The sequence below is a fragment of the Acomys minous genome (assembly GCF_964271855.1).
Source record: "Acomys minous genome assembly, chromosome: 12".
In the NCBI taxonomy this organism is placed as follows: domain Eukaryota; kingdom Metazoa; phylum Chordata; class Mammalia; order Rodentia; family Muridae; genus Acomys; species Acomys minous.
Window position 1 is genome coordinate 93839111 of NC_140493.1, and position 24153 is coordinate 93863263.

Sequence of the window (24153 nt, forward strand, 5' to 3'; positions counted from 1 at the left end):
GTGGCCCGCCCCCTTATTTGAGTAATCAGACAGTAGCACTGTGAAGTAGTAAGTGGGTCCTCACAGTCGCTTCACTTCCTAAAATTGCCAAGCCTAAAACTAAGTCAGAACTAATGCACCAGTGTAATAAGATTATAGACCTTTTTTTTTTTTAAACTCAATGATGTCCTCTTGTATAGCGTTTCTAGACAGTTTGTCTTTCTCAATTACTTAAACCATCCACAGAACTTTCTGAAACTTAGAAGGAGGAGGAAAAGGACATGAGACAGACACCCTGATTAACTTGCCGACTGCCTCGATGATAGCTTTGCTGAGTTGGGAGGCACTAGGCTTGTGGATGCTGTAGCTAACCACCGGGCTCTTTTGCTTTTAGAGCCCAGAGGCTCATCAGGACTCATAAACAGCAGACAGAGGAGCTGTGACCACTCAAGGTAATGACCTTGTGAAGTCTCTTCTTGAGAAGCAGGTGGCCACCCCAGCATTGCTTCTGCTTAGCTGAGCCTCACAGAGCCCAGGAAGGAGCGCCCTCATTTCCCCTTGTTCTTACTCCTGAAGCTTTTGAGCACCGCTGGACAGAGAGCTAAAGCTTATGCCTAAGTGTTTTCACATTCCAGACAAGAAAAAACTACAGTAAAGTTCACCTCACCTGTAGTGCCCAAGAACACAGGAAGGTCAAGTCCAAGGTGGATCTTGGCCATTTTTTCTTAGATACAGCTGCCTCTCTGGTCCCTGTCATCTCAGATCAGTATCCAGAAAAAAAATCACATTTCCTTTGACAGATTTTCTCTGAGATTCGCAGACAGATTGCTGACATCCCAGTGTGCCCGTGGCCACACTGACTTTGAGCTGGGATGGAAAGTTGGCATGGGAACTAGGGCGTGTGTTTTCTGCAGTACTCATGTCTTGTGCCAGCTGAGCCAGAGCCCTACATCAAACCAGGATCTGTGGCTATGAAAACAGTTCAGTCTCTTTTGACATCTGATTTTTTTCTTCTTAAGGATACCTCACTTTTCTTTGAAGATTAGCACCCACATTATCTTGTAAGGTCATGACTTTACTTGGGGAGATAATTTGGTTTTCCTCTGTAGGCACCACAGTGGGAGCAGCATTGCTGGAGGACTGGTGAAGGGGGCTTTGTCTGTTGCTGCCTCTGCGTACAAGGCCCTATTTTCTGGGCCACCAGTCACTGCACAGGTCAGTGCGTGGTTTCTTTTCCTTAACTTCAGCCCCTAAGTCACCAGTGCAAATGGCAATGTCTTTCTGTCTGGATTGGCAATTTATATGGCATGGACTATATGTAGACATTGTCTTTGATGAACACATAGCCCTGCCATTTCCTATCTTTTTAATCAAGTTACTCTGGGGAGAAAAGGAAAAGAACCTAAGACTTGTGGAAAGACCTACCACATGCACAGTTCCTGTTCAAAGTTCAGGTACTACAAGGTACATAAGACACACATGGCAAAGCATGCACATTCCAGTACTGGGCAAGACACAGTGCCAGTGCAGTCCAACAGATGGAGTGTCCCCACCCAGGAGGTGGAGCCAGGCTTCCTGGATGTTACTGTCTGAACTGAGGCCTACAGAACAAAGCAAGTGGGCCCCAGGAAAGAGTATTTTAATGCTGGTAGCTCTCACCTGTAGTCCCACCCACTCAGGAGGCAGAAAGATTGCAAGTTCATGGGCTCATACTGAAAACTTTTCTTTTTTCTTTCTTTCTTTTTTTTAAGATTTATTTATTTTATCTATATGAGTACACTGTCTTCATGTACACCAGAAGAGGGCATTAAATCATATTACAGGGGCTGGAGAGATGGCTCAGTGGTTAAGAGCGCCACCTGCTCTTCCAGAGGTCCTGAGTTCAATTCCCAGCACCCACATGGTGGCTCACAACCATCTATAATGTGATCTGATGCCCTCTTCTGCAGATAAAGCACTCATATGCAGTAAATAAATAAATAAATAAACAAATCTTTTTTTAAAAAAATCATATTACAGATGGTTGTGAGCCACCGTGTGGTTCCTGGGAATTGAACTCAGGACCTCTGGAAGAACAGCAACTGCTCTTAACCTCTGAGCCATTTCTCTAGCCCCCTTAAAACTTTTCTTAAACTTTGAGAAATTTTTAAATTTCTATTTTAATTTTAAAATTTTAAATTCTAAATTTTAATTTAAATTAAAAAAATTAAGAAATATGAAATTTTTAAAAGGTTACAGATATAGTTTAGCGATGGCAGATCTCTTGCTTAGTAAGCAAGTTGCAGGGTTTTGTCCTCTCCTTTGAAAAATGGAATAGAGCCAGGCAGTGGTGGTGCACGCCTTTAATCCCAGCACTCAGAAGGCAGAGGCAGGCAGATCTCAGTTCGAGTGAGTTCCAAGATAGCCAGGGCTCCACAGAGATTTTTTTTTTAATTAATTTATTCATATTACATCTCAGTTGTTAGCCCATCCCATGTATCCTCCCATTCCTCCCTTCCTCCCACTTCCCCCCTACTCCCCTCCCCTATGTCTGTGTCTGATGGGGACCTCCTCCCCCTGTATATGCTCATAGGGTATCCAGTCTCTCCTTGGAGAGAAATCTTATCTCAAAGAACCAAGAAAAGAAAAATGGAATAGAGTAGCTAGCTAGTAAGAGTTGAACATGACTGGACAATGAATCTGATCTGAAGAGAGGAGTTAGAAGTGAAAAGGCCAACTGTAAGTGCTGGGGTTTTATTTTAAGGCATAGAAAGGTTTTTTTGTTGTTGTTGTGTGGTTTTGGGTTTGTTTGTTTTGTCTTTGGAACAGTTTCTGTTTTGGGGTGTTTTTGTTGTTTTTGTTTTTCGAGACAGGGTTTCTCTGTGTAACCTTGGCCATCCTGGACTCACTTTGTAGACCAGGCTGGCCTCGAACTCACAGCAATCCGCCTGCCTCTGCCTCCCAAGTGCTAGGATTAAAGGCGTGCGCCACCTCACCCGACTTTGGAACAGTTTCTAAAGAGCCCTGGCTGTCACTGTGTACACCAAGCTGGCCTTGAACTCATAGAAATCCACCTGGCTCTTGAGTGCTGGAACTAAAGGTATGTGGCACCACAACTCCATTAATATAAAAGAGATAGCTCAGAAGTTAAAAGCACTGGCTGCTCTTCCAAAGGCTCTGAGTTCAATTCCCAGCAACCACATGGTGGTTCACAACCATCTATATTAAGATCTGGTGCCCTCTTATGGCCTGCTGGCCTCCCTCACATGCAGGGAGAACATTGTATAAAAAAATAAATAAATCTTGAAAAAGGGGGGAGGGAGGAATGTTGGGGCTTGTCAGTGATGGATTAAAGAGAGCTGGAGGATAAATCTGGCTTTAACTTAGGTACCCAGTACTATGTGTTACAAGAAGAAAGTAGGGCCAGTGAGATGGCTCAGTGAGGAAAGGTGCTTGCTGCCAAGCCTTGACCACTTCTGTTCTAATCCCTGGGACCTTCATCACAGAAGAAGAGTACTGACTCATGAGTTGTCCTCTGATGTCCACATGAGCACTGCACAGCATGCACACACACATACACACACACATATAACAACATGTAACTAATGCCTGGGGGTGAAGGGAGGGACACAGCTTACCATTTGGGTAGGAGTAAATCTTGTTGGTTTTGCTTAGTATTGGGTTTACAACTTATCCAGGTTAAAAGTAAAGGCATCCAGAGTACAGTAGGATGTGTACACTGCCCTCACAGGGGAGAGGTTTGGCCTGAGGCTGAAGCTTAAGATACCAGTTCTAGCAGGCACTGTGTGATTGGATGAGATTATCCAGGAAAAAATTGAGAAGGCAGAAGCAGCCTTTTAAGGATCAAGGCAGTGGCATTCCTACTAAAACAAAACTTAGAGGAAAACAGGGCCACTGCTGGGACTTGGAGAAGTTCGTAAGGGGACAGTAGACAGTGCTAAATGCTGCAGAGAGCTGTGGCTCAGTGGTGAGGAATTTGACAGTTCAAGTATGCCTTACTTTCCTGTTGCTACATGGGAGAAAGAAGGTAAACACTAGTCTACATAAGGCAGAAGGAGGTCTTTATAAATAGAGAGACTTGGCTTCAGCAAGCTTAGCAGCGAAGTGTGTTATTGCTGCTGACAGGAAAGGTTGCTGAACTGGTAAAGGTAAAAAGGTGTGCCCGGCATGGTGGCACACGCCTTCAATCTCAGCACTTGGGAGACACTTGGGCTCTCTGTGAGTTCAAAGTTAGACTGGTGCACAGAGTGTCAGGACAGCTAGGGCTTTACACAGAGAAACCCTATCTAGAAGAACAACAGAGAGAGAATGCAAAGTACAAATAACTGACGCTGCCAAGGCTGTGGGCTGGGCTACTTTGAATACGCAGGAAGGGACTAGAGCTCAGGCTCAGTGGCAAAGCCGCACATGTGAGGCAGAGGCATCTACATAGTGAGTTCTAGGACAACCAGGACTAGAGAGAGGCCCTTTCTTGAAAAAGGAAGGAAAAAAAAATAAAGAAAAAAAAAAGAACTGGGCGTGGTGGCGCACGCCTTTAATCCCAGCACTCGGGAGGCAGAGGCAGGCGGGTCTACAAAGTGAGTCCAGGACAGCCAAGGCTACATAGAGAAACCCTGTTTCGAAAAAAGCAAAAGCAAAAAAAAAGGGGGGGAGGGAGGTTTTCTTATATGGGTGTTAGCTTCCTCTTAATAAGATCACTTCTGCTTTGGGGTTAAAAAATCAAAAGGACTGCCCAAGATGTAATTTCCCAATTCTGTATCCATCTTCTTTGTATATCTGGTAAAGTTTCATGTCCCATGCCATCTTCAGGAACTTTCTTGCTCATATTTGCACCGTCACCACAATTAGTTAACAGAGTCTTCAGGGCTTTTCATCTTGCCCTTCAACTTTTACTTGGCTGAAGAATGGGTGGGTTTTATTTGTTTAGAGTTTGGACACAAGGTCTCACTCTAGCCCAGGCTAGCCCCCAGAGGAATCACAGGTATGAGCCACTGTGCCTGATGTTGCTTTCAGAAAGTCCTCTGAAATGTTCTGCTCTGTTACCCCCACCCCCACCCCCTTCAGCCAGAAGCATTATGGACCCAGTTGGCTTGTTAGGGAGACAGGAAAGCTGTACCCTTGCATCTAATTACCTAACATTTAGAATAAGTAAGGAAAGGCTAGGATGACAGTATAACATACAAAGATTTGCAAGATAAGCAGTTAAATTATACAGAAAATGTCTGCTTCTTGTCTTTGCACAGCCCATCACTGCTGAAGATCAGACAGCAGCCCTGATGGCCCACCTCTTTGAAATGGGATTCTGCGACAGGCAACTGAACCTAAGGCTGCTGAGAAAACACAATTACAATATCCTGCAGGTTGTGACAGAGCTCCTTCAAGTCAACAACAACGATTGGTACACCCACCGCTATTGAGGACCGATATTGTATTAAATAACTGCCTGCCGCTCAGAGATGATTATCTCTTTTGTCACTGAGGTGTGGGTGGAAGCCCTTGCTTGTTTTTTAGTCTGATGAATCTATATCGAGCGTCACTGAATTGTCAAAACAAAACCTGTTACAGTATTTTTCAGAGCAAATCAAAGGCCAGAACTTAAATTTTTACTTTAGAAATGGGATGACTGATAGGAACAGTTTTCAGCTGACGTGCGGCACGTGGAAGTGTGTAACTTGGACTTCTGTAGGCCGCTTTTCCTTCTGCTTATATTGAAGTTGAGTATTTACCTTTGGTTCATGTGGATGTTTTAATGGGCTGTTAAATGTTAGTTTGGGTTTTTTTGTTTTCTAAAGATTAACCTTGAATGTTTTCAAGAGGTATCCTCCTAATTTCTATAACCAACCCCAAGCTTCATAGCTACGTGACCTTAAAGGACAGCAGATCAAGAAAGTCATATCCCTGCAAGAAGTAGTAACACTTTGCTTTCAGAGGACCCCAGAGGTATAGCTGTGTATTCACGTGGCAGAGCCTGCAAGCACCGAAGAACATGCTAGTTAGCCCACCAGCACCTGTTGAGCAGTGTCTGTTGAAGTAATTTCGCATAAAGTTTTATTTAAGGAAAAATCCTAGGTAGTGTGAGATATTCTGAGAACCCAAGAGGGGGAACCTGCCTGTTAGGTAAAGGGAAGAGAGATTTAACAGTTGCCCTTTCTCTGACTGTCACAGCAGGTCTTAGAGAGATAAGGTATGTGCAGAGATTCTTCTCAGTAAGGTTCCAGTGTCGGGGAGGGGACACAGAAATGCTGGGGACTTCACGAAGGTTTGTAATCCCCTTCTGGGATGTGCAGCCCTAGAGAACAGGAAGTAGTGGTTGGGGGCTAACCTGCCGAAAGGTTAGGTTACCGTTAGGCTAAATGGGAAGAAGCTTGCTTTCAGCGTTCTAGTTTATAAAAGGGAGCTTTGGGTACAGGGGGTGCTGAAGAGGTAACAAAACACTAAAGACTTATTCATGGTAAGAGTTTCAGAGAAAGAATCTGGGCCCCCACTTAAAGGGGAAGGATAGTTAAAATAGTATTATTTAACTTAGTTGGTATTTATAATAAATGGAAATTTTAATTACTCATAATCTGTTTATTTACAGTCTAACTCATGAATGCTTCTAAATAAACTATAATTCAAACTGCAAGCCAACCAGGTTGTTTATTATTTAAAACGTTTTCTTGGGGTAGGGGGTAGAGCCACTTGGTGTGGGGTAATTAGGTGGATTTGGAGTTGGACCTGTCTTGACCATCTCGGTCTAGTCGTTCGTTCCGTTGTGCATAGCCAATTACTTGTGAATAAATGTTCTTTGAAACGCTTGCCTGGGCTAGTTGGTCCTTGAAATAGCATACATAGTCTTTGCATCTGTCCTGTGAAAGCCGGAAGGGTGTTCCAGCGGCGCGTGCGGGTCAAAGCGGGGGGGGGGGGGGGGGGGCGAGGGGCGGGGCCTAGCCTGGCTTGGACTTCGAGCTCACAAGCTCGCAGCTCCCTGCAGTTTCGATTATGCTGAGGGCGTCATCTCCATCGGGTAAGGCGCTCCAAGGACCCCATCTCCTTACCCTTCACAAAGCAAGAGTCCAGAGATGTTTGGGCTTTCTAAGCGCCTAACGCACAGTGCCGAAATTCTAACGGCTAGTGTGGTGGGATTTTAAATCCCTCCCACATGATGGCCCATGGGGGGGGGGGTCCTATAGTACAGCGGCGTCTTGACCCTCCCGGAAGGCAAGAATCCCTGCTCCCTACTTGCGGCACATAAACTCTTCTCAGGTTTCCGCTGAAAGGAGCTGATCGCCCTCCCCCACCTACCCACCTTCCCCGCCCTTCTCCCCAGAGGAGCGGTCCAGAAAATCCAGTCTTGCAGTTGAGAAGAGCTTGGAATCCCAGCCCTAAACCAGGTGAGTAAGGATCTTTATTTTAGCCCAGGAAGGTCTGAGAGCTATTTCATTCCAGCCACTACTCGGGGCTTTGGGGGAAAGTTCAAATTTAGTCTTCTCCCAATACCTACAGCAGAGACGAGGTTTCACTTGGCTGTCCTGGACTCTCTCTCTCTCTTTTTTTTTTTTTTTTTTTTTTTTTTTTTTTTGTAGATCCAGCTGGCCTCGAACTCACAGGGATCCACCTGCCACCGCCTCCCGAGTGCTAGCCTCCCACTCTGCGCTGGCCTTCAGATTTAGTCTTGATCTTTCCTAATGAACACTCAGATGTTTCAGAAAGCCAGGAAGAGATTTAGGCTCCCGCCCAGTCCCGTTTCACAAGGATTCTCAGCCACAGCTCTGACCTCTTACCAAGGAGTGTGGAGGAATTTCTTTCTACCACAAAGAAGCCCTGCTTTTTTGGCCAGACTCTAGAATGGAAACCGGCCTTCTATACTCCCAAGCATTTCTGCCCTGGCGCTCTTAGATCCCTACAGAGTAGTAACTTGATTAGGGAGGACAAAAGGGACCCTGCGACTGCTGTGCTTCCCAGTCCCAGTCCTAACCAGCTTCCCTTTCTTTGAAATAAATGACAGTTAAGCTTACCTTGTAAAAAATATTCTACATTCTCTGGGCACAGTGACACACGCCTTTAATCCCAGCAGAGGCAGGCAGATTGCTGTGAGTTCAAGGCCAGCCTGGACTACAAAGCAAGTCCTGGACAGCCAAGGCTAACACAGACCTGTCTCGGAAAAGACAAAAACAAAAAACTACTTTCATGTATGGAAGTCCCTTAAAGTGAAATTACTTCTGCTTTTCTTTGTTTCTTTTTTTTTTTTTTTTTCCTGAGTTGAACGTATTAAAAAATTAAGAAAAAAGCTGGGTGTGGTGGCGCACGCCTTTAATCCCAGCATTCCAGAGACAGGCAGAGTTGCTGTGAGTTCCAGGCCAGCCTGGTCTACAAAGCGAGTGCAGGACAGCCAAGGCTACACAGAGAAACCCTGTCTGGGGCGGGGGGTGGGGGGTGGGGTGGGAGTAGGGGGGGCGGAATCTAAGGCACCATCCAAATCTTTCTTCCCTAAACTAAAGCTTGCATAGGTTATGGTAAAGCTTCTTGCCAGTCTTGAAAACTTAAAAACAGAATTATGTCTGACACCAGTGCTAACAGACTAATAGCACTGAACTTTGTTTTATTTCTCATTAGCGAAGAATCTCGCTGAACTATGGGTAAGACGTTCTCCCAGCTCAGCTCTCAGCAGGATGAGAAGAAGCAGATCCTGCCTGACAAAGCAGCCAGTGCCAGCAAGGCTTCCAACTACTTGAGCACTGGTAGCAGCAAGCCACTACACAAGAGTGTGCCTTATGAAAGGGCTGCTGGTACCAGCTTTGTGACTTGTCCTACCTGCCAAGGCAATGGGGAAATCCCCCAAGGTGAGTAGCCCAAGACTCTGGGAATATCCTGGAAACCAGGGAGGGCTCCAGCCCTGACCCTCTGCATCTCCTGGAGTAGGTGGACAAGGCCAGTTCATACTCTCTCAGTCTCAGACCGGCCAAGGAGAAATATCAGATCCTGCCGTAGTTCTATTCCTCAGTTCCTAGAGGAAAGTTTCTCAGCCCTTTGTCCCTCACGATAGTGTCTTAGGCTCCAGGAAGTTAAAAGTTATCTTTCCAGGGCTGGAGAGATGGCTCTGAGCTTAAGAGCATTGGCTCCTCTTCCAGAGGCCCTGAGTTCAATTTCCAGACAACATCGTGGTGGCGCAACAGCCATCTATAATGAGATCTGGTACCCTCTTCTGCTGTGCAGGCAGAATACTGTGTATATAATTAATAAAAATTTTTTTAAGTTACCTTTCCAAAGGAGTGGGGTACCTCTGACTTGCTAGTAACTTAATGTTTCTTCATACCTGGTAATGGAGGTCACACTCCTTTTCTAGTTGAAAGTGAGCTACCAGGGCTGGAGAGATGGCTAAGAGGTTAAGAGCACTGGTTGCACTTCCTAAGTTCAATTCCCAGCTACCACATGGTGGCTCCCAACCACCTGTAATGAGAGATTCTGGTGCCCTATTCATGCACACAGTCCTGCTATGAGACAGAGGCAGCATGCATCTGACACTGCTCAATGGAGTGGCGGCATGTGGGGGGAGAGGCTGGCACAGGGGATATTTGTCACAGACACGTCTTAGCATTCTCTCTCGCCCTCTTTCCCTCTGCAGGCCTAGAGAAGCAGCTGGTAGCCCTCATCCCTTACGGAGACCAAAGGCTGAAGCCCAGACACACGTGAGCTTCATATATTCCTAGGGCTGCCTCACCTATCTCCCCTGTTTGATCACCTGATTTTCCCCCATTGCTTTTCATCCAGAAAGCCCAAGTCTCACTGTGCTCAAACTTATGCTACCTTCATGTCCCCCAAGGATTGTACTTGTTTAAGAATGATGGTGTCCCGGGCTGTGGTAGTGCACACGGTTAATCCCAGCACTCGGGGAGGCAGAGGCAGGCAAATCTCTGAGTTCAAGGTCAGCCTAGTCTACAAAGTGAGTTCCAAGACAGCCAAGGCTACAAAGAGAAACCCTGTCTCAAAAAAACAACAATGAGCTGGGCGTGGTAGCGCACGCCTATAATCCCAGCACTCGAGAGGCAGAGGCAGGTGGATCGCTGTGAGTTTGAGGCCATCCTGGTCTACAAAGTGGTCCAGGACAGCCAAGGCTACACAGAGAAACCCTGTCTCGAAAAACCAAAAAAAAACCAAAAAAAAAAAAAAAAAGCCCAAGTCCAGGATAGTCAAGGCTACACAGAAAAAACCTGTCTCAAAACAAAACAAAACAAAACAAAAAAAGGAAGATAAATGTTATAGTTTTGCTAATTACCCTTGTCTCACAATGTAGGCAACATATATTGAAATATCATCGCCCATAAAAAGGCAGCATAAGCCGGGCGTGGTGGCGCATGCCTTTAATCCCAGCACTCGGGAGGCAGAGGCAGGTGAATCGCTGTGAGTTCGAGGCCAGCCTGGTCTACAAAGTGAGTCCAAGATGGCCAAAGCTACACAGAGAAACCCTGTCTCGGAAAAAAAAAAAAAAAAGGCAGCATAGTTCATAGTAGATATCACTGAGGTCATTTCATGACTGTTCAAATCCTTCCAGGAAGGAACATGTTGTCCCATGTTGTTTGTTGTTTGGTTTGGTTTTTGAGACAGGGTTTCTCTCTGTAGCCATGGCTAGCCTGGACTTGCTTTGTAGACCAGGTTGGCCTCAAACTCACAGAGATCTGCCTGCCTCTGCCTCCCTGAGTGCTGGGATTAAAGGCAGGAGCCACCATGACTGGTCTTGCTGTGTGCCAGGAACAGCGATTAATTATTTTTCCTCTGTTGGCCCATATATGAAACAGGTATAGATATAATGAAATATATATAAGTAGCCCCACTTTACAGACAGGCTGTGCTTTTGAAGAGGTCAAGTAGTGCCACTCAGCCTTCGGTCAGTGGGGACAGAGAGCTGGGAATGGAAGCCAGGTTGCCTGCCTCCCAACCCTGTGCTGAACCGCAGAGAGCTAAGTGTGCAGGTGTCAGACTGTGTGCAAGAGAAAGCCACTTGTCTGGAGAGGAGGGTCTGAGTCCCCCTCAGGTCTCTGGTGTTCAGACTTCTCTCCTCCATCCCTGGGGCCTGCGTTCACACAGGAAGCTCTCCGTGTTCCTGGCGGTGACCATCTGCCTGCTGACTTTCTCCCTCACCATCTTTTTCCTGTATCCGCGGTCCATCGTCGTGCATCCTATAGGCCTCAACTCCTCCACGGTGGCCTTTGATGAAACTCATATACGCCTCAACATGACGGTAGGTGGAAGCTGCTCCTCATTTCCGCTCCTGCCTTCTTCTCCAAAGCACCTCCTGTAGCGTAAGGTGTAGAGACCAAGGGCCTTGTGGCGTGCAGAAGATGCTGAGAAGTGCCATGGGCTCCATAGTAGATTGTGTGGGATTGGGACTCCACGTGCTGAAGGGTCAGAATCTGGACCAGATCAGTCATAGGGAAGAATAAGGATGTCCAGAAAATATGGAGAAAGATGGAGCAGGATAAAACTGGCCAAGGGGCTAGGAGCACTGGCTGGCTCTTCCAGAGCACCTGGGCTCAATTCCCAGCACCCACAGCTCACAGCTGTCTTTAATCCAGGGTCAAGTGATTTGATACCCTCACACAGAGCTGCATGCAGTGCAGGCAAAACACCAGTGCACATAATGTAAAAATAAGTAAATCACTAAAGAAACACAACTGGCCAGGCAGGGAGGTGGCACACACGTTTTAACCCCAGCACTTGGGAGTCAGAGGCAGGTGAGTTCAAGACCAGCCTGGTCTACAGAGTGACTTCCAGGACAGTCAGGACTACACAGAGAAACTCAGTCTTTTTGTTTGTTTGTTTGTTTGTTTGTGTCTCTGTATAGCCTTGGCTGTCCTGGACTCGCTTTGTAGAGAGAAACTCAGTCTTGAAAACCAAAAAAGAGTAAGAAAAACTAGATACTGAGCCAGCTAACTTTGATTGATTGATAGGCTCTCATTTTGTTACTCAAAGTTGGTCTTAAGTTCCTGGGTTCAAGTGATCCCTCTCAGTCTCCACAGTAACTGGGACAGTCGGGGGTGCATTACAGGACCCAGGCTTAATGTCATGTGTTAAAGGTGACCTTTGTCATTAGGAGCCTTCAGAGTCCTTTGTACCTGAGGTTCAAATGGGTAGGATGAGACTCGGGCCAAAGAGCTAGGCTTCTTTCTGCAGCTGCTTGCCTTCTTCCCTCTGAAGGGGAGCCGCCCTCACCATGTCTTCCCCTTGCCGTCATCTCCAGAACATGTTGAACATCTCCAACAGCAACTTCTATCCTGTCACGGTCACACAGCTCACGGCCGAGGTGCTCCACCTGACGTCTGTGGTAGGCCAGGTTAAAAGCAGCCTCCACCTGCACATCGGCCCTTTGGCCAGTGAGCAGGTAACTTCCCTGTCCCTGGCCAGCCCTGCTTACAGGTGTGTGGATGGATGAGGTAATGGAGAGAGGACAGCCTGAGGTGCGGCTAATCACGTGCCCCTCTCTGACTGACAGATGCCTTATGAAGTTGCCAGCAGGATTTTGGATGAAAACACTTAGTGAGTACCCTTTGTTCTCTTCTCTCCTAGTTAATAGCCACTGAGGGGCTGGTGAGCTGAAGGCATTTGCCACCATGACCTCAGTCTGATCTTCCAGTCTTGTGTGGGAGGAAGAGAAAGAGAACCCTACTCCCACAAGTTGTCCTTTTGACACCCACACATACGCCATGACTCCAGTGTGCCTAACCACGCACTAAATGTTGTGTTTGGTTTTGCTTTTATTTTTCTAGACAGGGTTTCTCTGTGGAGCCCTGGCTGTCCTGGAACTCACAGAGAACCACCTGCCTCGGCTTCCTTAGTACTGGGATTAAAGGTACATGCCACCACCTCCCAGCAAGTTATTTATTTATTTATTTATTTATTTATTTATTTATTTATTTATTTTTGGTTCTTCTAGACAGCGTTTCTTTGTGTAGCCTTGGCTGTCCTGGAACTCACTCTGAAGATCAGGCTGGCCTCAAACTCACATACACCTGCCTCTGCCTCCTGAGTGCTGGGATTAAAGGCATGTGCACTGCCACCACCTGGCCCTGAAATGTATTTTTCTGATTCCTGGTTTCTTGATTGCTTCATACTCAGGACTGCCCCTTGTGACTAGGACTGCAATATGCAAGGGTAAAAGTCCACAGCCTCTTCCTGTTTGGACCTAGATTAGAATAATGGGGTGGAATTTTGTTAATCTTTATGTGACTTGGACTCTGACTCTCCACGGAATAATAATTTTCTGCCGTGGGAGAGGCCGATGTGTGTGTGTACATGGGCCAAGAACATGGGTGGCCAGATGGCCAGGCTCATCTTAGAGGATAAAGGGTTAAGTAGGAGTGGCATCCTGACCAGGGCGGTGGGAGGCAGAGGCAGGTGGATCGCTGTGAGTTCAGGGCCAGCCTGGTCTACAAAGTGGGCCTAGGACAGACAAGGCTACACAGAGAAACCCTGTCTCGAAAAACAAAAACAAACAAAACAAAACAAAAACAAAACACTAAAGAGTGGCATCTTGGGGCTGGAGAGATGGCTCAGAGGTTAAGAGCACTGGCTGTTCTTCCAAAGGTCCTGAGTTCAATTCCCAGCAACCACATGGTGACTCACAACCATATATGATGTGATCTGATGCCCTCTTCTGGCCTGCAGGTCCACATGCAGGCAGAGCACTGTATACATAATAAATAAAAAATCTTTAAAAAAAAAAAAAAAAACAGAGTGGTATCTTGGAAGCCCCTGATGGGGAAGCAAGAAAACCATGTTGAATTGTGACTTGTAAATCTCTTTGCGTTTCCTGACCATTGCTCTCTGTGAAACAAAGCTCACTTGTTCTTTTTTTTTTTTCTCTCTCTCTCCCTCAGCAAAATCTGTACGTTGCTGAAAGTCAGAGTCCATCATATTCTTTTGAATATCCAGTAAGTCTGGTGTGGAGAGCCGGGCGTGGTGGCGCACGCCTTTAATCCCAGCACTCGGGAGGCAGAGGCGGGTGGATCGCTGTGAGTTCGAGGCCAGCCTGGTCTACAAAGTGAGTCCAGGACAGCCAAGGCTAACACAGAGAGACCCTGTCTCGAAAAACCAAAAAAAAAAAAAAAAAAAAAAAAAAAAAAAAAAAAAAAAAGTCTGGTGTGGAACTCCTGACCGCCCCCCCCTCCTGGTTCAGGCTCACCTCAGTTGCATTTCATGAGGTAGAGAAAGAGTTTGTGGTAACTGGCATCATGAGTCTTTTTTTAGCTCCAGAGAATAGTAAGTCTGGTGCCTGGTCCCAACCTTGCCATGCTTATGAGCCCTGTCTGGAGCTTCCAGAACACGGGATGGACACACAGTGCCCTGACAGAGCAGGGAGCAGAAAGAAGTGGGAGGGAGGGCCTAGGGAGCCAGCCTCACACAAGTAGAAACAGCCAAAGCTTGTCCCCTCCCTCCCAGACTTTGCAACAAGCCCTACTTCCTCTCCAGGGGGTCTCTGACCTGCTCCTACCTGAGCCACCCACAGCAGCTGCCCTTTGAGAGCTTCGAATACGTGGACTGCAGGGAAAACATGTCAGCGCCCCACCTGCAGCTCCCTTGCCCAGCCTGACCTGTCAGCTGCCCCTGTACGCCAGGCACCTACCAGCTGCTCTGCAGCTCAACTCCGTGGAGAACAAGGAAGGACCATAATGACTTTGCTGAGGGAAAAGTCCTGCTTTGCCGCGCCTTTCCCTGACCCCCTTAGGACGTGGAGCTTCTATGACAATGTCATAGACCCCTGCCTCCTCAGAACCCGGGACTCACTTCTGATGGATCTTACCCATGGTATGTGTTGAGGAAGATCTGACTTGGCTTTTTAAGTACTATAAATGTTCTCCTGTGCTATCTGCTTTTGGTCACGTGACAGTGATGGTGATGGCCATCTGGCCTAGATGAAAGGCAGAGTCATCTGAAGAGGTATTTATTAAAGCAAAGTTTCAAGGCCCACAATCCAGAGCCCATGTGAGTGGACAGAGGTAGGTAGGTCAGACAGTAGACTAGGCCCAGTGGCAGTGTCAGGAAAGTCTGTAGGGCATGATGCTGTTGATACCAGGCCAAAGCTGTGGGGCTCCCGGGGAGACTCTGCATCTCTGTTCCCCGGGGGCCTCTGTCGTCCCCTGGCCTTTGACTATGAAGAGTGACAGATTCGCCAGAACTTCTTTCCTTGCCTGTCACTGCTCCGAAGCCAAACCCCAGGTAACTTCCCAGGTCCCCACTGGACTCCAAGTAGAGATGGTGTCTGTATTGCAGGGGAGCGAGGATGCTCGCCGAAGCTAGTCTTTGCCCTTCCGACAAGGTAGAGGGGCAAACACAGGTGTCATGGTGGGGAAAACTGAATTTGAAGTAAGAAGGATGCGAAGAAATAATGGTAGCAGAACTGTATGACTAGCCTGGGGCTACAAGGAGAGGAAGGAAGTCTGTTGTTGCCAGTAGCCTCCTCAGTAGCCAGGGATAAGGTGTACCAACAAAACAGAGACCCAGGGAGGTCAAGCTCAGGACTCAGGGGTATAAACCACCAAATGTAAAAGATGTCTATCAATAAACTGTATTTAGGGCTGGAGAGATGGCTCAGAGGTTAAGGGCACTGATTGCTCCTCCAGAGGTCCTGAGTTCAATTCCCAGCAACCACATGGTGGCTCACAACCATCTATAATGTGATCTGATGCCCTCTTCTGGCCTGCAGGTGTACATACAGGCAATAATAAATAAATAAATCTTTTAAAAAATAAATAAATAAATAAAAATAAACTGTATTTAGCAGCGCTGAAGAAAAAGGAGAAAAGTGAGGGTGCTAGTGCTCATCTCACAAACCATTTGATTTTGCGTGTGCATGCATGTGCACACGCACGTGGGGATCAGAGCACAACCTTCTTTAGGTACTAAACTTTTGGCTTTTTGTTTTTTCAAGACAGGGTTTCTCTTGGAGTCCTGGCTGTCCTGGACTCCCTTTGTAGGCCAGGCTGGCCTCAAACTCACAGAGATCTGCCTGTCTCTACCTTCCCAGGGCTAGAATTAAAGGCACTATCCTTAAACAAAACAAAACAAAAAACAAGTTTCAGAGTATCTACCTAACTCCACCTCCTCTCTAGTGCTGGCATTGCAAGCATGTGGCACCATGGCCCAATTTTCTAAATTCTCTCTTTTTTGACTCTTTTTCTGAATTTTCTCACCCCCATCCTGGATAACCCGTTTAACAGCTCATACCAAGTACAGTGCCAGAATTGTATAAGGCTCAAACATCCCTACCTGTGCTCTCTCCACACCCCCACACCCCCGCTTTTCTACTGCTGTTCTAAAAGCATGGCAGCCCCTCCCTTCTCGAGCCCTATCTCAGTAAGCGTGAGCTCAGTTCTAGTAATGGTCCTTAACAAGCTGAGGCGTCTGTCAGCTGCTGGATGAGGAACAGTGGTAATAATACTTGTGGGAGGTGCAAGCTTGGAGTGGGTGATGGCTCAAGACCACATTCTCCCTGGGCTGGGCCTCAAACAGCACAGGTTCACCTTCTGTCATCCATCCTCTACCTCCACTGTGGGTCCTTTCCCCCTCCCTCCATCATCCCGTGCTCATTAAACTGACCCAGTCTCTCTCCTGGTGCTTTCCCGGAATCAGATTTTAATCCCAACTAGCCTTCTAGAAAGGTTGCTGACTGGAAAGAAAGTGTGGTTGCTGTCAGGTTTTTTGGTTGGTTGGTTGGTTTTGTTGGATTTTTTGTTTTGTTTTTGGGGGTTTTGCATTTTGGGTTTTGGTTTGTGGTATCGGTATCGTTGGGTCTTGGAGTCCATCTCTGGATCACCATTGCTGGATGTAATTGGTCGACTAAAAAAAAAAAAGACAGGAAGCAAAACAGGTTAGTTGTTTCTGAGTATGCTGCTTTCAGAACATTGTGTTAAGCCTCTGAGGAATGGAAGTGAAGGAAAGCAGAGCAGCTGCTCCTTGGTCTGAAGTGGCTGAGGAGGTGCACAGGTATCCTCCTCGCCCTTGGTGCCTGTCCCCCATGTCCCCCACTCCTGCCGGCTTTATATTCTGATTAAGAATCAGCAGCTGGTAGTTTGGCTCTGGTGGCTCAAGGCTATAATCTCAGCTACTTGGCAGCCTGAAGTGGAAGATGACAAAGTTCAAGGCTTGCCTGGGGTACAGAGCTTGGGAAACAGGGTCCTGCCTTCCCGCCCAGCGCTCTCTGTCTCTGTCTCTGTCTCTGTGTGTGTCTCTCTCAAGTAAAAACATTTATAAAGGAGGGTGGAAGAGATGAGAACACTGACTCGGGGTAGAGCTCTTGACTAACATGCACACGACCCTAGGTCCAGTCCCCAGCCCCACAAAAATAATTTCAAAACAAAGCCCAAAAGTGACTTTGAAATGATGCCAGTCCTCTCCCTGGCCCCCTGCTAAGAATTTCTCCTCGGCCTCCACGAGCTGGGCCACAATGTAGCCAGGGCCCCTTTGCCTCTCACCGTGAGTCGGGTGTATTTAGATGGCTGGCTTGCCGTCTGGACACCTGATGAGAGAAAGCACAAATCACTCATCCAGCAGTTGCGAGGGTGGCCGGGGGTGGGGGGATGGGGGGCCTAGGCCCTTTCTGGGTCTAGGGCACAGACTGAACCTACCTGAAGATGCTCCACTTGGGAGCTGTCCTGTGGCTCCCTGTCCCAGACTTTACTTCCCCACCTTCCCCGCCACACCCTAGAAAGAGGCTGCCGCCTTCCCTGTTACTCTATTCGGAAGCTTCTCTGCTGCCCTAGATTGGAGCAAAGCCATCCAGGAGGCCACTTAGGCTGTTAGAGGCCATGGGTTCTGGGAAGGCTTGGACAGGATAGGGGCCAACAGAACATCTGAACTTCAGGGCCCAAACGGGAACAAGGGTCTCCCCTCGCCACCTCCCTTCCCAGGTGTCACACTCACCTTGACTCGGAAGGATTGGGGGTCCACGAGTTCTGCAGGATTGCTGTTCATCTTGTTGGGTCCCGGCTGGTGTAGTCTGGGGTCCTTGCCTTTGGGTGGCCTTCTGGGGGCCACCCTTGAAGGTGCTCTGTGTGGGAGGGTCTTGTTCTTTTTGTGGCTTTGGCCCAGGTGGCTGTGGCTGCTGTGGCAGCTTCGGCTGTGCCTGTGCCTGTGCCTGTGCCTGCTCCTGCGGCTGCGCCTGCTCCTGTGGCTGTGCAGGTGGTGGCCGTTTTGAATCCTGGTGTGGCTTAGACGTTGTCTCAAAATGCTGTTTCTTCTCTTCCTGCTTTTTTACCGCCTAGCAAGAAACCCCAGCAAGTGACATCCTCTCTCCTCACCTAGTCACTCATCTGCAAGACAAACTCTGGCGGGGTGGAGCAAGGGGGATGGCAAGAGAGAAGAAGTGCAGGCTGCCAGAAGTGTCTCTGTCCCCTGGAGTTAGGAAGCTGGAGCTAGGGCCTAGGCTGTTTCCATTCTCTGACACAGTAGCCAAGGTGTGGTTTGAATGCCTGAGCTCCCACGCTCAGCTCATATCCAGGAAGTGGCCCTATCTACTAGGAACAGACTGGGCCTACCCTGAAGACTCTCCACTAGGAAGCCATTTTGTGGTTCCCCGTTCCAGACTTTACAAGGCTCAGGTGTTATCTGCTGATAGCCTATGGCAATGCCCACCTTCTCTGCCATACTCTAGAGGAGAGGCTGACAGCTTCCGGGTCACACTCTTCAGACGCTTCTGTGCCTCAAAAGATTCTCCCACCTCAGCCTCCTAGTGACTAGTTGAAAGTAGTGTACATGGCCTGAAAGCTATGCTGTGTGACATTGTTGTTGGCCCCCAGTCTGTGCGCTCCTGAACCCTTGCAATGTGCTTAGTGAGAGCAGGGAGCTCAAGTTTCTTTCTTTTTTCTTTTTTTCTTTTTTTTTTTTTTTTTTTTGGTTTTTCGAGACAGTGTTCCTCTGTGTAGCCCAGGCTGGCCTTGAACTCACAGAGATCCTCCTGCCTCTGTTTCTTGAGTGCTGGGATTACAGGCAGAAGGGCGCCGCCGTGCCTGGCTGCCTCTCTGTGAGTTCGAAGTCAGCTTGGTTTACAAGAGTCCAAGACAGCCAAGGCTACACAGAGAAACTTCGTCTCAAAAAAAAAAAAAAGAAAGAAAAAAGAAAAAAGTGTGTGCCTCTCTCTTCTAACAGACATCCTCTGGGCATAATCCACATCTCCACCGCAGGAGGAAGGAGCTAGCTCACCTCCTACCCCAGCAAACAGCACTCACCAGCTAGCAGTTCACTTCCTAGGGAGTCTGTCACCCTTCCCCCACTCACTGTTGCCCCCCTCCCATGAAGTACCCTGATGGACCAAGGCCATCTGGTGCACCTGTTCTAGTTCCTTCTGTTCCATCAGCCCCTTCCTCCGTTCCAAAGCCATCTGCCGACGCCGAGCCTCCCAGTGGTAGGCACTACCCATGATGGTGTGATGACAGAATCCTCAGTGGGGTGTGAGGGCAGGAAGAGCCCAGGATGATGCCACCGCACCCACCACAACCACACCACCTGTGACCCGGACCACCTCACAATGTGGCCACTGCCCAGGCAACTGACCCACCACCCCCAAGAGTGTTGGAGGTTGAGGTCATGCTTCCCAAGGCTCATGGGAGTGCCTGTAAGTCCTCCAGAGTCCTGAGGAGGAAAAAGATACAGTCCCTCCTCAGCCCGGGGTCTCAGTGGACCCTAGAGACAATTTGGCGATAAAACTTAAGCAGCTTTCTCTTCTAGCGTCTCCCAAGAGACTTGCCAAAAGGCTTCTGGCAGTAGCACCTGACTCTGCTGCCCTTTCCCTCCTCACAAGCTGAGTGGAAGTACTCCCCACCCCAACACACACACACACATACACACACACACACACACACACACACACACACTTCCATCTCCCCTCTCTCTCACTGTTCTTCCAGTAACTGTTTGCATTGAGTCCAGATGAAAGGAAATGCAAACCCCTAACAGCTTCACTGTGGAGGGGTGGGGGTTGGGCAGCCTGTCAATTCTAGCTGTCTAGAGTGGAATCCGCTTGAGTTTCAGAGTCAGATGCAAGTTTAGTCACCTACTAAGTGAGGGAACTTGAGCAAGCCGCTCAGCGTCTCCGAGCCTGTCCTGTAAAGGATGCTGCTGTGCTTGGAAAACGGCCGCCTTCTAAGTGGGACACTCAGCTGTGAAAAGCTGGAAGAGCTTGTCCCGCTCTGATGTGTGACAGGAGCGGTGCCTTGACTTATTGGCTCTTTTCCTTTCAGTAAAAAGGTGACATTCCCTTCTCTTAACACCCACAACCCCAGCCGGGCAGTGGTGGCTTATGCCTTTAGTCCCAGCACTTGGGAGGCAGAGGCAGGTGGATCGCTGTGAGTTCGAGACCAGCCTGGTCTACAAAGTGAGTCTAGGACAGCCAAGATTACACAGAGAAACCCTGTCTTGAAAAACAAAAGAACAGGGGTCTGCAGAGATGGCTCAGTGGCTAAGAGCATTGTCTGTTCTTCCAATAGGTCCCGAGTTCAATTCCCAGCAACCACACAGTGGCTCACAATCATCTTCAGTGTGATCTGATGCCCTCTTCTGGCCTGCAGGGGTACAAGCAGGCAGAGCACTGTATACATAATAAATAATAAATTTTTAAAAAAAGAAAAAAAACAAAAAACACCCACAATCCCAGCACTAAAGAGGCTGAGGCAAGAGAATCTCTGTGACAAGGCCAGGCTGGTCTACAGAGAGAGTTCCAGGATAGCCAAGGCTATATATAGACACCCTGTCTCAAAAAACAAAAACAAAACAAAAAGTGATAATAGGATTTAATGGCTTCGAATGCTAGTTAAGCTACCACTGGCATGTGTCCCTAGTCTTTTTTATTTATTTATTTGTTTGATTGATTGTTTGTTTTAGTTTGGGATAGGTTCTTGAAAGAGAAAAATTTTAATTACCATTAAAACAACCAGAACAGCAGAGCTCTCAGCTCTCTGACTCATTAAAAGTGCAGGTCAGCAGGTATGCTAGCCCAAGGTCCCAGATGATAAGTCACAAAGAATGCAGAGCTAGGAGACAAAGGCCTATTGAGTGTTCCAGAGACCGGCTGGCCGTAAAAGATAGGGAGGATACACGAGGACAAATTCCTGAGAGAAGCAGGTACCAGACATGGTCGAGTGAGTAATGAGCCAAGACCCCTCATCCGATCTTATGGTGTTTGCCTAATTCCCCCTTGAGGCCCACACACCATGTTCCAGGTTTGAGTTTAACCAGATGTGTCGTTAGCTCAGATAAACATCTACCCTTGGGTTCCGAGAAAAACAGGAACCAAGGACTGTTCCCGTGTGATTAAGTCTGACCTTACCCCAGATCTGCCTCCGCAATTTGCTGATGTTCAAATGTTTGAAACAACCAATCGTGTGTGGTCGCGCACCAAAACTTCCCGCTCCCCCCCCCCCCCCCCCGCCCGCACCCATATAAACCCTAAGCTCCTGGGCTTCTGGGTCGACCCCTCTGTCTCCTGCATGAGATACGTGTCAAACCGGAGCTCCGCCAATAAACTGCCTCATGTGTTTGCAGCAAGACGGTCATTTGTGTGTCTTTGGGTGTGTGCTATCCCGAGGCTTGAGTGAGGGTCACCCTTTGGGGGGTCTTACATTCTCACTAAGCTGCCAGACTGGCCTCATCCCAAGTAGTTGAGTTACAAATCTGTAGCACTAAACCCAGCTTGGACATTCATCTTCACAGTCATGTTTATCTTGGTAGAATAAAAAGGAAAATGAGAGAAGAGGAAGTGCAAAAAAAGAACTCATTTCCTGTTTTGCCCAGTGAGGAAGATTGATGGAAGAGCCTCTCACTTCTCTTCCCATTTTCCTTTTTACCTCCCCTCCCCCAACCCCACTCCCCTGGAAGGAAAAGATCTTTCAAATAAAAATAAAAAGACGGAGACAGAAGAGAGGAACTGGCTGCTTGAATTCTGGGAAATGTTTTCAAATCGCTGAGCCAGTGTTTATGGGGAGGAAAGCTTCTCAGAGAAACTGTCAAAACTAAACTCCCATGTAGGCCTTTTTTTTTTTTTTTAAAGGTTTTTCGAGACAGGGTTTCTCTATGTAACAGTCCTGACTATCCTGGACTCGATTTTTTTGTTTTGTTCTGTTCTGTTTTTTTCAAGACAGGGTCTCTCTGTGTTAGCCTTGGCTGTCCTGGACTCCCTTTGTAGACCAGGCTGGCCTCGAACTCACAGAGATCTTCTTGTCTCTGCCTCCCGAGTGCCGGGATTAAAGGTGTGCGCCACCACACCCAGCAGGCATATATTTTATTTTAATCTATTTTATTTGGGTTCTTATAGCTACCACCCTTCTCCACCCCAATTCCTTCCAACTCCCTAGCACCAAGGGAGGAGAGACAGAAGGGGAGAGGGGGCGTAGGTCCTTTACACTGCTTCCTGCTGATTAGGGTCATCGGGTTCCTTGGGACCAAGTCCAATCTTTGAAATCAGGACATCTCCAACTTCTCAAACCGCAACAACAGCAACCAGGAGCAGCAGCTGCCGCCTCCTCCTCCTCTTCCTCCTCCTTCTCCTCTCAGAATTAAATTGTCCGCAACTGGCAAAGATCACGTTCCTGCTAGTGTAGGAGACAATCATAGTTAACAACTGAAGCAGCCGGCATACCCCACACCTAGGACTAAAACAAGAACGTTCACGTAATATAATTGGGTTTTTTCAAGAACATAAAACTCTCATTAACTCCCCCTTCTCATCTTTTCCCCTCCTGCCTCCCCTGTGCCCGCTGCCTCTCCCAACCCCTACTGCCAACCTCAGCCTCCCCTCTGGCTCCTACTCCAGAATCCCCTCCAACCCTTGCCATGTTAACTCCCACTGGCCCTCAGGAAACCGCCCCCCCCCCCATGATGTCAGTGTAGACTGCTTACACATCAGTGCTTTTTATCTTGCAGCAGGGTCTCCTGGCAATCTCCAACTTTTGATGTAGCAAAGGGTGAACTTGAACTCCTTTTTTCGGGGGGGGGGGTTTGAGACAGGGTTTCTCTGTGTAGCCTTGGCTGTCCTAGACTCACTTTGTAGACCAGGGCTGGCCTCGAACTCACAGCGATCCGCCTGCCTCTGCCTCCCGAGTGCTGGGATTAAAGGTGTGCACCACCATGACCCGCTTTGTTTTTTGTTTTTTGTTTTTTTTAAGACAAGGTCTCACTATGTAGACCTGGCTAGCCTAGAACTTGCTATGTAGCCCAGGCCTGTCACAGCCTCCTGAGGACTGGGATTAAAGGTTTGTGCCAAATTGTCTTCTATATTTTTTGTGTTGGACAAAAACAGAGTAAGAAAATGGTCTTTTTGAGAGTTCTAGGATAGCCAAAGCTGTTACACTGAGAAAACCGGTCTTAAAAAAACAAAGCCAGGTGTGGTGGCGCACACTGTTAATCCCAGCACTTGGGAGGCAGAGGCAGATGAATCCCTGTGAGTTCAAGGGCAGCCAACGCTACACAGAGAAACCCTGTCTCAAAACAAACAAACAAACAAACAAAATAAAAACCAAAAAATAAAAAATAAAGAAAAGAAAAGAAAAAAAAAAAGAGAGAGAAACCAGTCTTTTTAGTCTTCTGTTCACCATCTAGAAGGACAACTTGATGTTTTGGATGGTATGGCTGAAGGGCGCCACTGTGGCTAGCTCAGATCATTTCTTTGGTTTTTCTTTTTGTTTTGTTTTGTTTTTTGAGACAGGGTTTCTCTGTGTATCCCTGGCTGTCCTGGACTCGCTTTGTAGACCAGGCTGGCCTCGAACTCACAGTGATCCGCCTGCCTCTGCCTCCCGAGTGCTGGGATTAAAGGCGTGCGCCACCACGCCTGGCCTCTTTGGTTTTTCAAACAGGGTCTTATGTAATCCTTGCTGTCCTGGAGTTTGCTTTGTAGGCCAGGCTGGTAGACTGCGACCAACTTGGTTTCACATACTTTCAGGTGAGCCCATTACTCTCCCTTTTCCGTGTGTGTGTGTGTGTGTGTGTGTGTGTGTGTGTGTGTGTGTGTGTTGTTTAATTTGGTAACAAGGATTTTTACTGAAAGCAGAGTGTGATGGGACAAGGCCATTAATTGCAGCACAGACAGAGCCAGTAGGCTCTCTGTGAATTCCAGACCAGCCTGGGCTACATAGCAAGCTCCAGGATCCAGTGAGATCCTGTCAGAGGGAATGCAGGAAAAGCTCTCCTTACGTGTCTTGCATTTGCAGATGC

The 24153-nt window shown here is 47.8% G+C and overlaps 3 protein-coding genes across 13 annotated transcripts in view; 2 read left to right on the plus strand and 1 right to left on the minus strand.

The window, feature by feature from the left end:
* Positions 1-6604, plus strand: part of NBR1 (NBR1 autophagy cargo receptor) — a 30330-nt gene extending 23726 nt beyond the window's left edge. For 5 of the 7 annotated variants that reach the window (XM_084751362.1, XM_084751364.1, XM_084751365.1 and 2 more), the window contains 3 exons: positions 374-431; positions 1089-1194; positions 5223-6604. In XM_084751362.1, the coding sequence (XP_084607488.1) occupies positions 374-431; positions 1089-1194; positions 5223-5396 (338 nt within the window). In that variant the 3' untranslated portion in view covers positions 5397-6604. The remainder of the gene's footprint in view (positions 1-373; positions 432-1088; positions 1195-5222) is intronic. The other 2 variants (XM_084751366.1, XM_084751368.1) reach the window with 2 other exon arrangements.
* A 288-nt stretch (positions 6605-6892) lies between these two features.
* On the plus strand, positions 6893-15535 carry TMEM106A (transmembrane protein 106A). 5 transcript variants are annotated; one of them, XM_084750218.1, is made up of 9 exons: positions 6893-6985; positions 7225-7352; positions 8575-8801; positions 9584-9647; positions 11044-11197; positions 12197-12337; positions 12449-12492; positions 13833-13886; positions 14425-15535. In XM_084750218.1, the coding sequence occupies exons 3-9, from the start codon at positions 8594-8596 to the stop codon at positions 14543-14545; spliced, it is 786 nt and encodes a 261-aa protein (XP_084606344.1). In that variant the 5' UTR covers positions 6893-6985; positions 7225-7352; positions 8575-8593; the 3' UTR covers positions 14546-15535. The 5 variants fall into 5 exon arrangements, with proteins under 5 accessions (XP_084606344.1, XP_084606345.1, XP_084606347.1 ...); XM_084750219.1 differs by having other exon boundaries at positions 6899-6985; positions 7289-7352; XM_084750221.1 differs by having other exon boundaries at positions 6899-6985; positions 7289-7352; positions 8580-8801.
* A 353-nt stretch (positions 15536-15888) lies between these two features.
* Positions 15889-21479, minus strand: CCDC200 (coiled-coil domain containing 200). Its single transcript, XM_084750222.1, has 4 exons — positions 19280-21479; positions 17875-18211; positions 17427-17470; positions 15889-16791 (listed from the first exon to the last, which is right to left on the minus strand). Exons 1-4 carry the CDS (start codon positions 19367-19369, stop codon positions 16765-16767), a joined length of 498 nt encoding a protein of 165 aa, XP_084606348.1. The 5' UTR covers positions 19370-21479; the 3' UTR covers positions 15889-16764.
* Positions 21480-24153: the final 2674 nt, after the last annotated feature.

Excerpts from the sequence above, each read along its gene's own strand:
- TMEM106A (XM_084750218.1), top strand. The coding sequence starts at position 8,594 with ATGGGTAAGACGTTCTCCCAGCTCAGCTCTCAGCAGGATGAGAAGAAG. Across the intron at positions 11,198-12,196 it reads ATATACGCCTCAACATGACG|AACATGTTGAACATCTCCAA; the intron begins GTAGGTGGAAGC and ends CGTCATCTCCAG. Across the intron at positions 12,493-13,832 it reads ATTTTGGATGAAAACACTTA|CAAAATCTGTACGTTGCTGA; the intron begins GTGAGTACCCTT and ends TCTCTCCCTCAG.
- CCDC200 (XM_084750222.1), bottom strand. The coding sequence starts at position 19,369 with ATGGGTAGTGCCTACCACTGGGAGGCTCGGCGTCGGCAGATGGCTTTG. Across the intron at positions 18,212-19,279 it reads AACAGAAGGAACTAGAACAG|GCGGTAAAAAAGCAGGAAGA; the intron begins GTGCACCAGATG and ends GTTTCTTGCTAG. Across the intron at positions 17,471-17,874 it reads CCCAATCCTTCCGAGTCAAG|GTGTCCAGACGGCAAGCCAG; the intron begins GTGAGTGTGACA and ends TTCTCTCATCAG.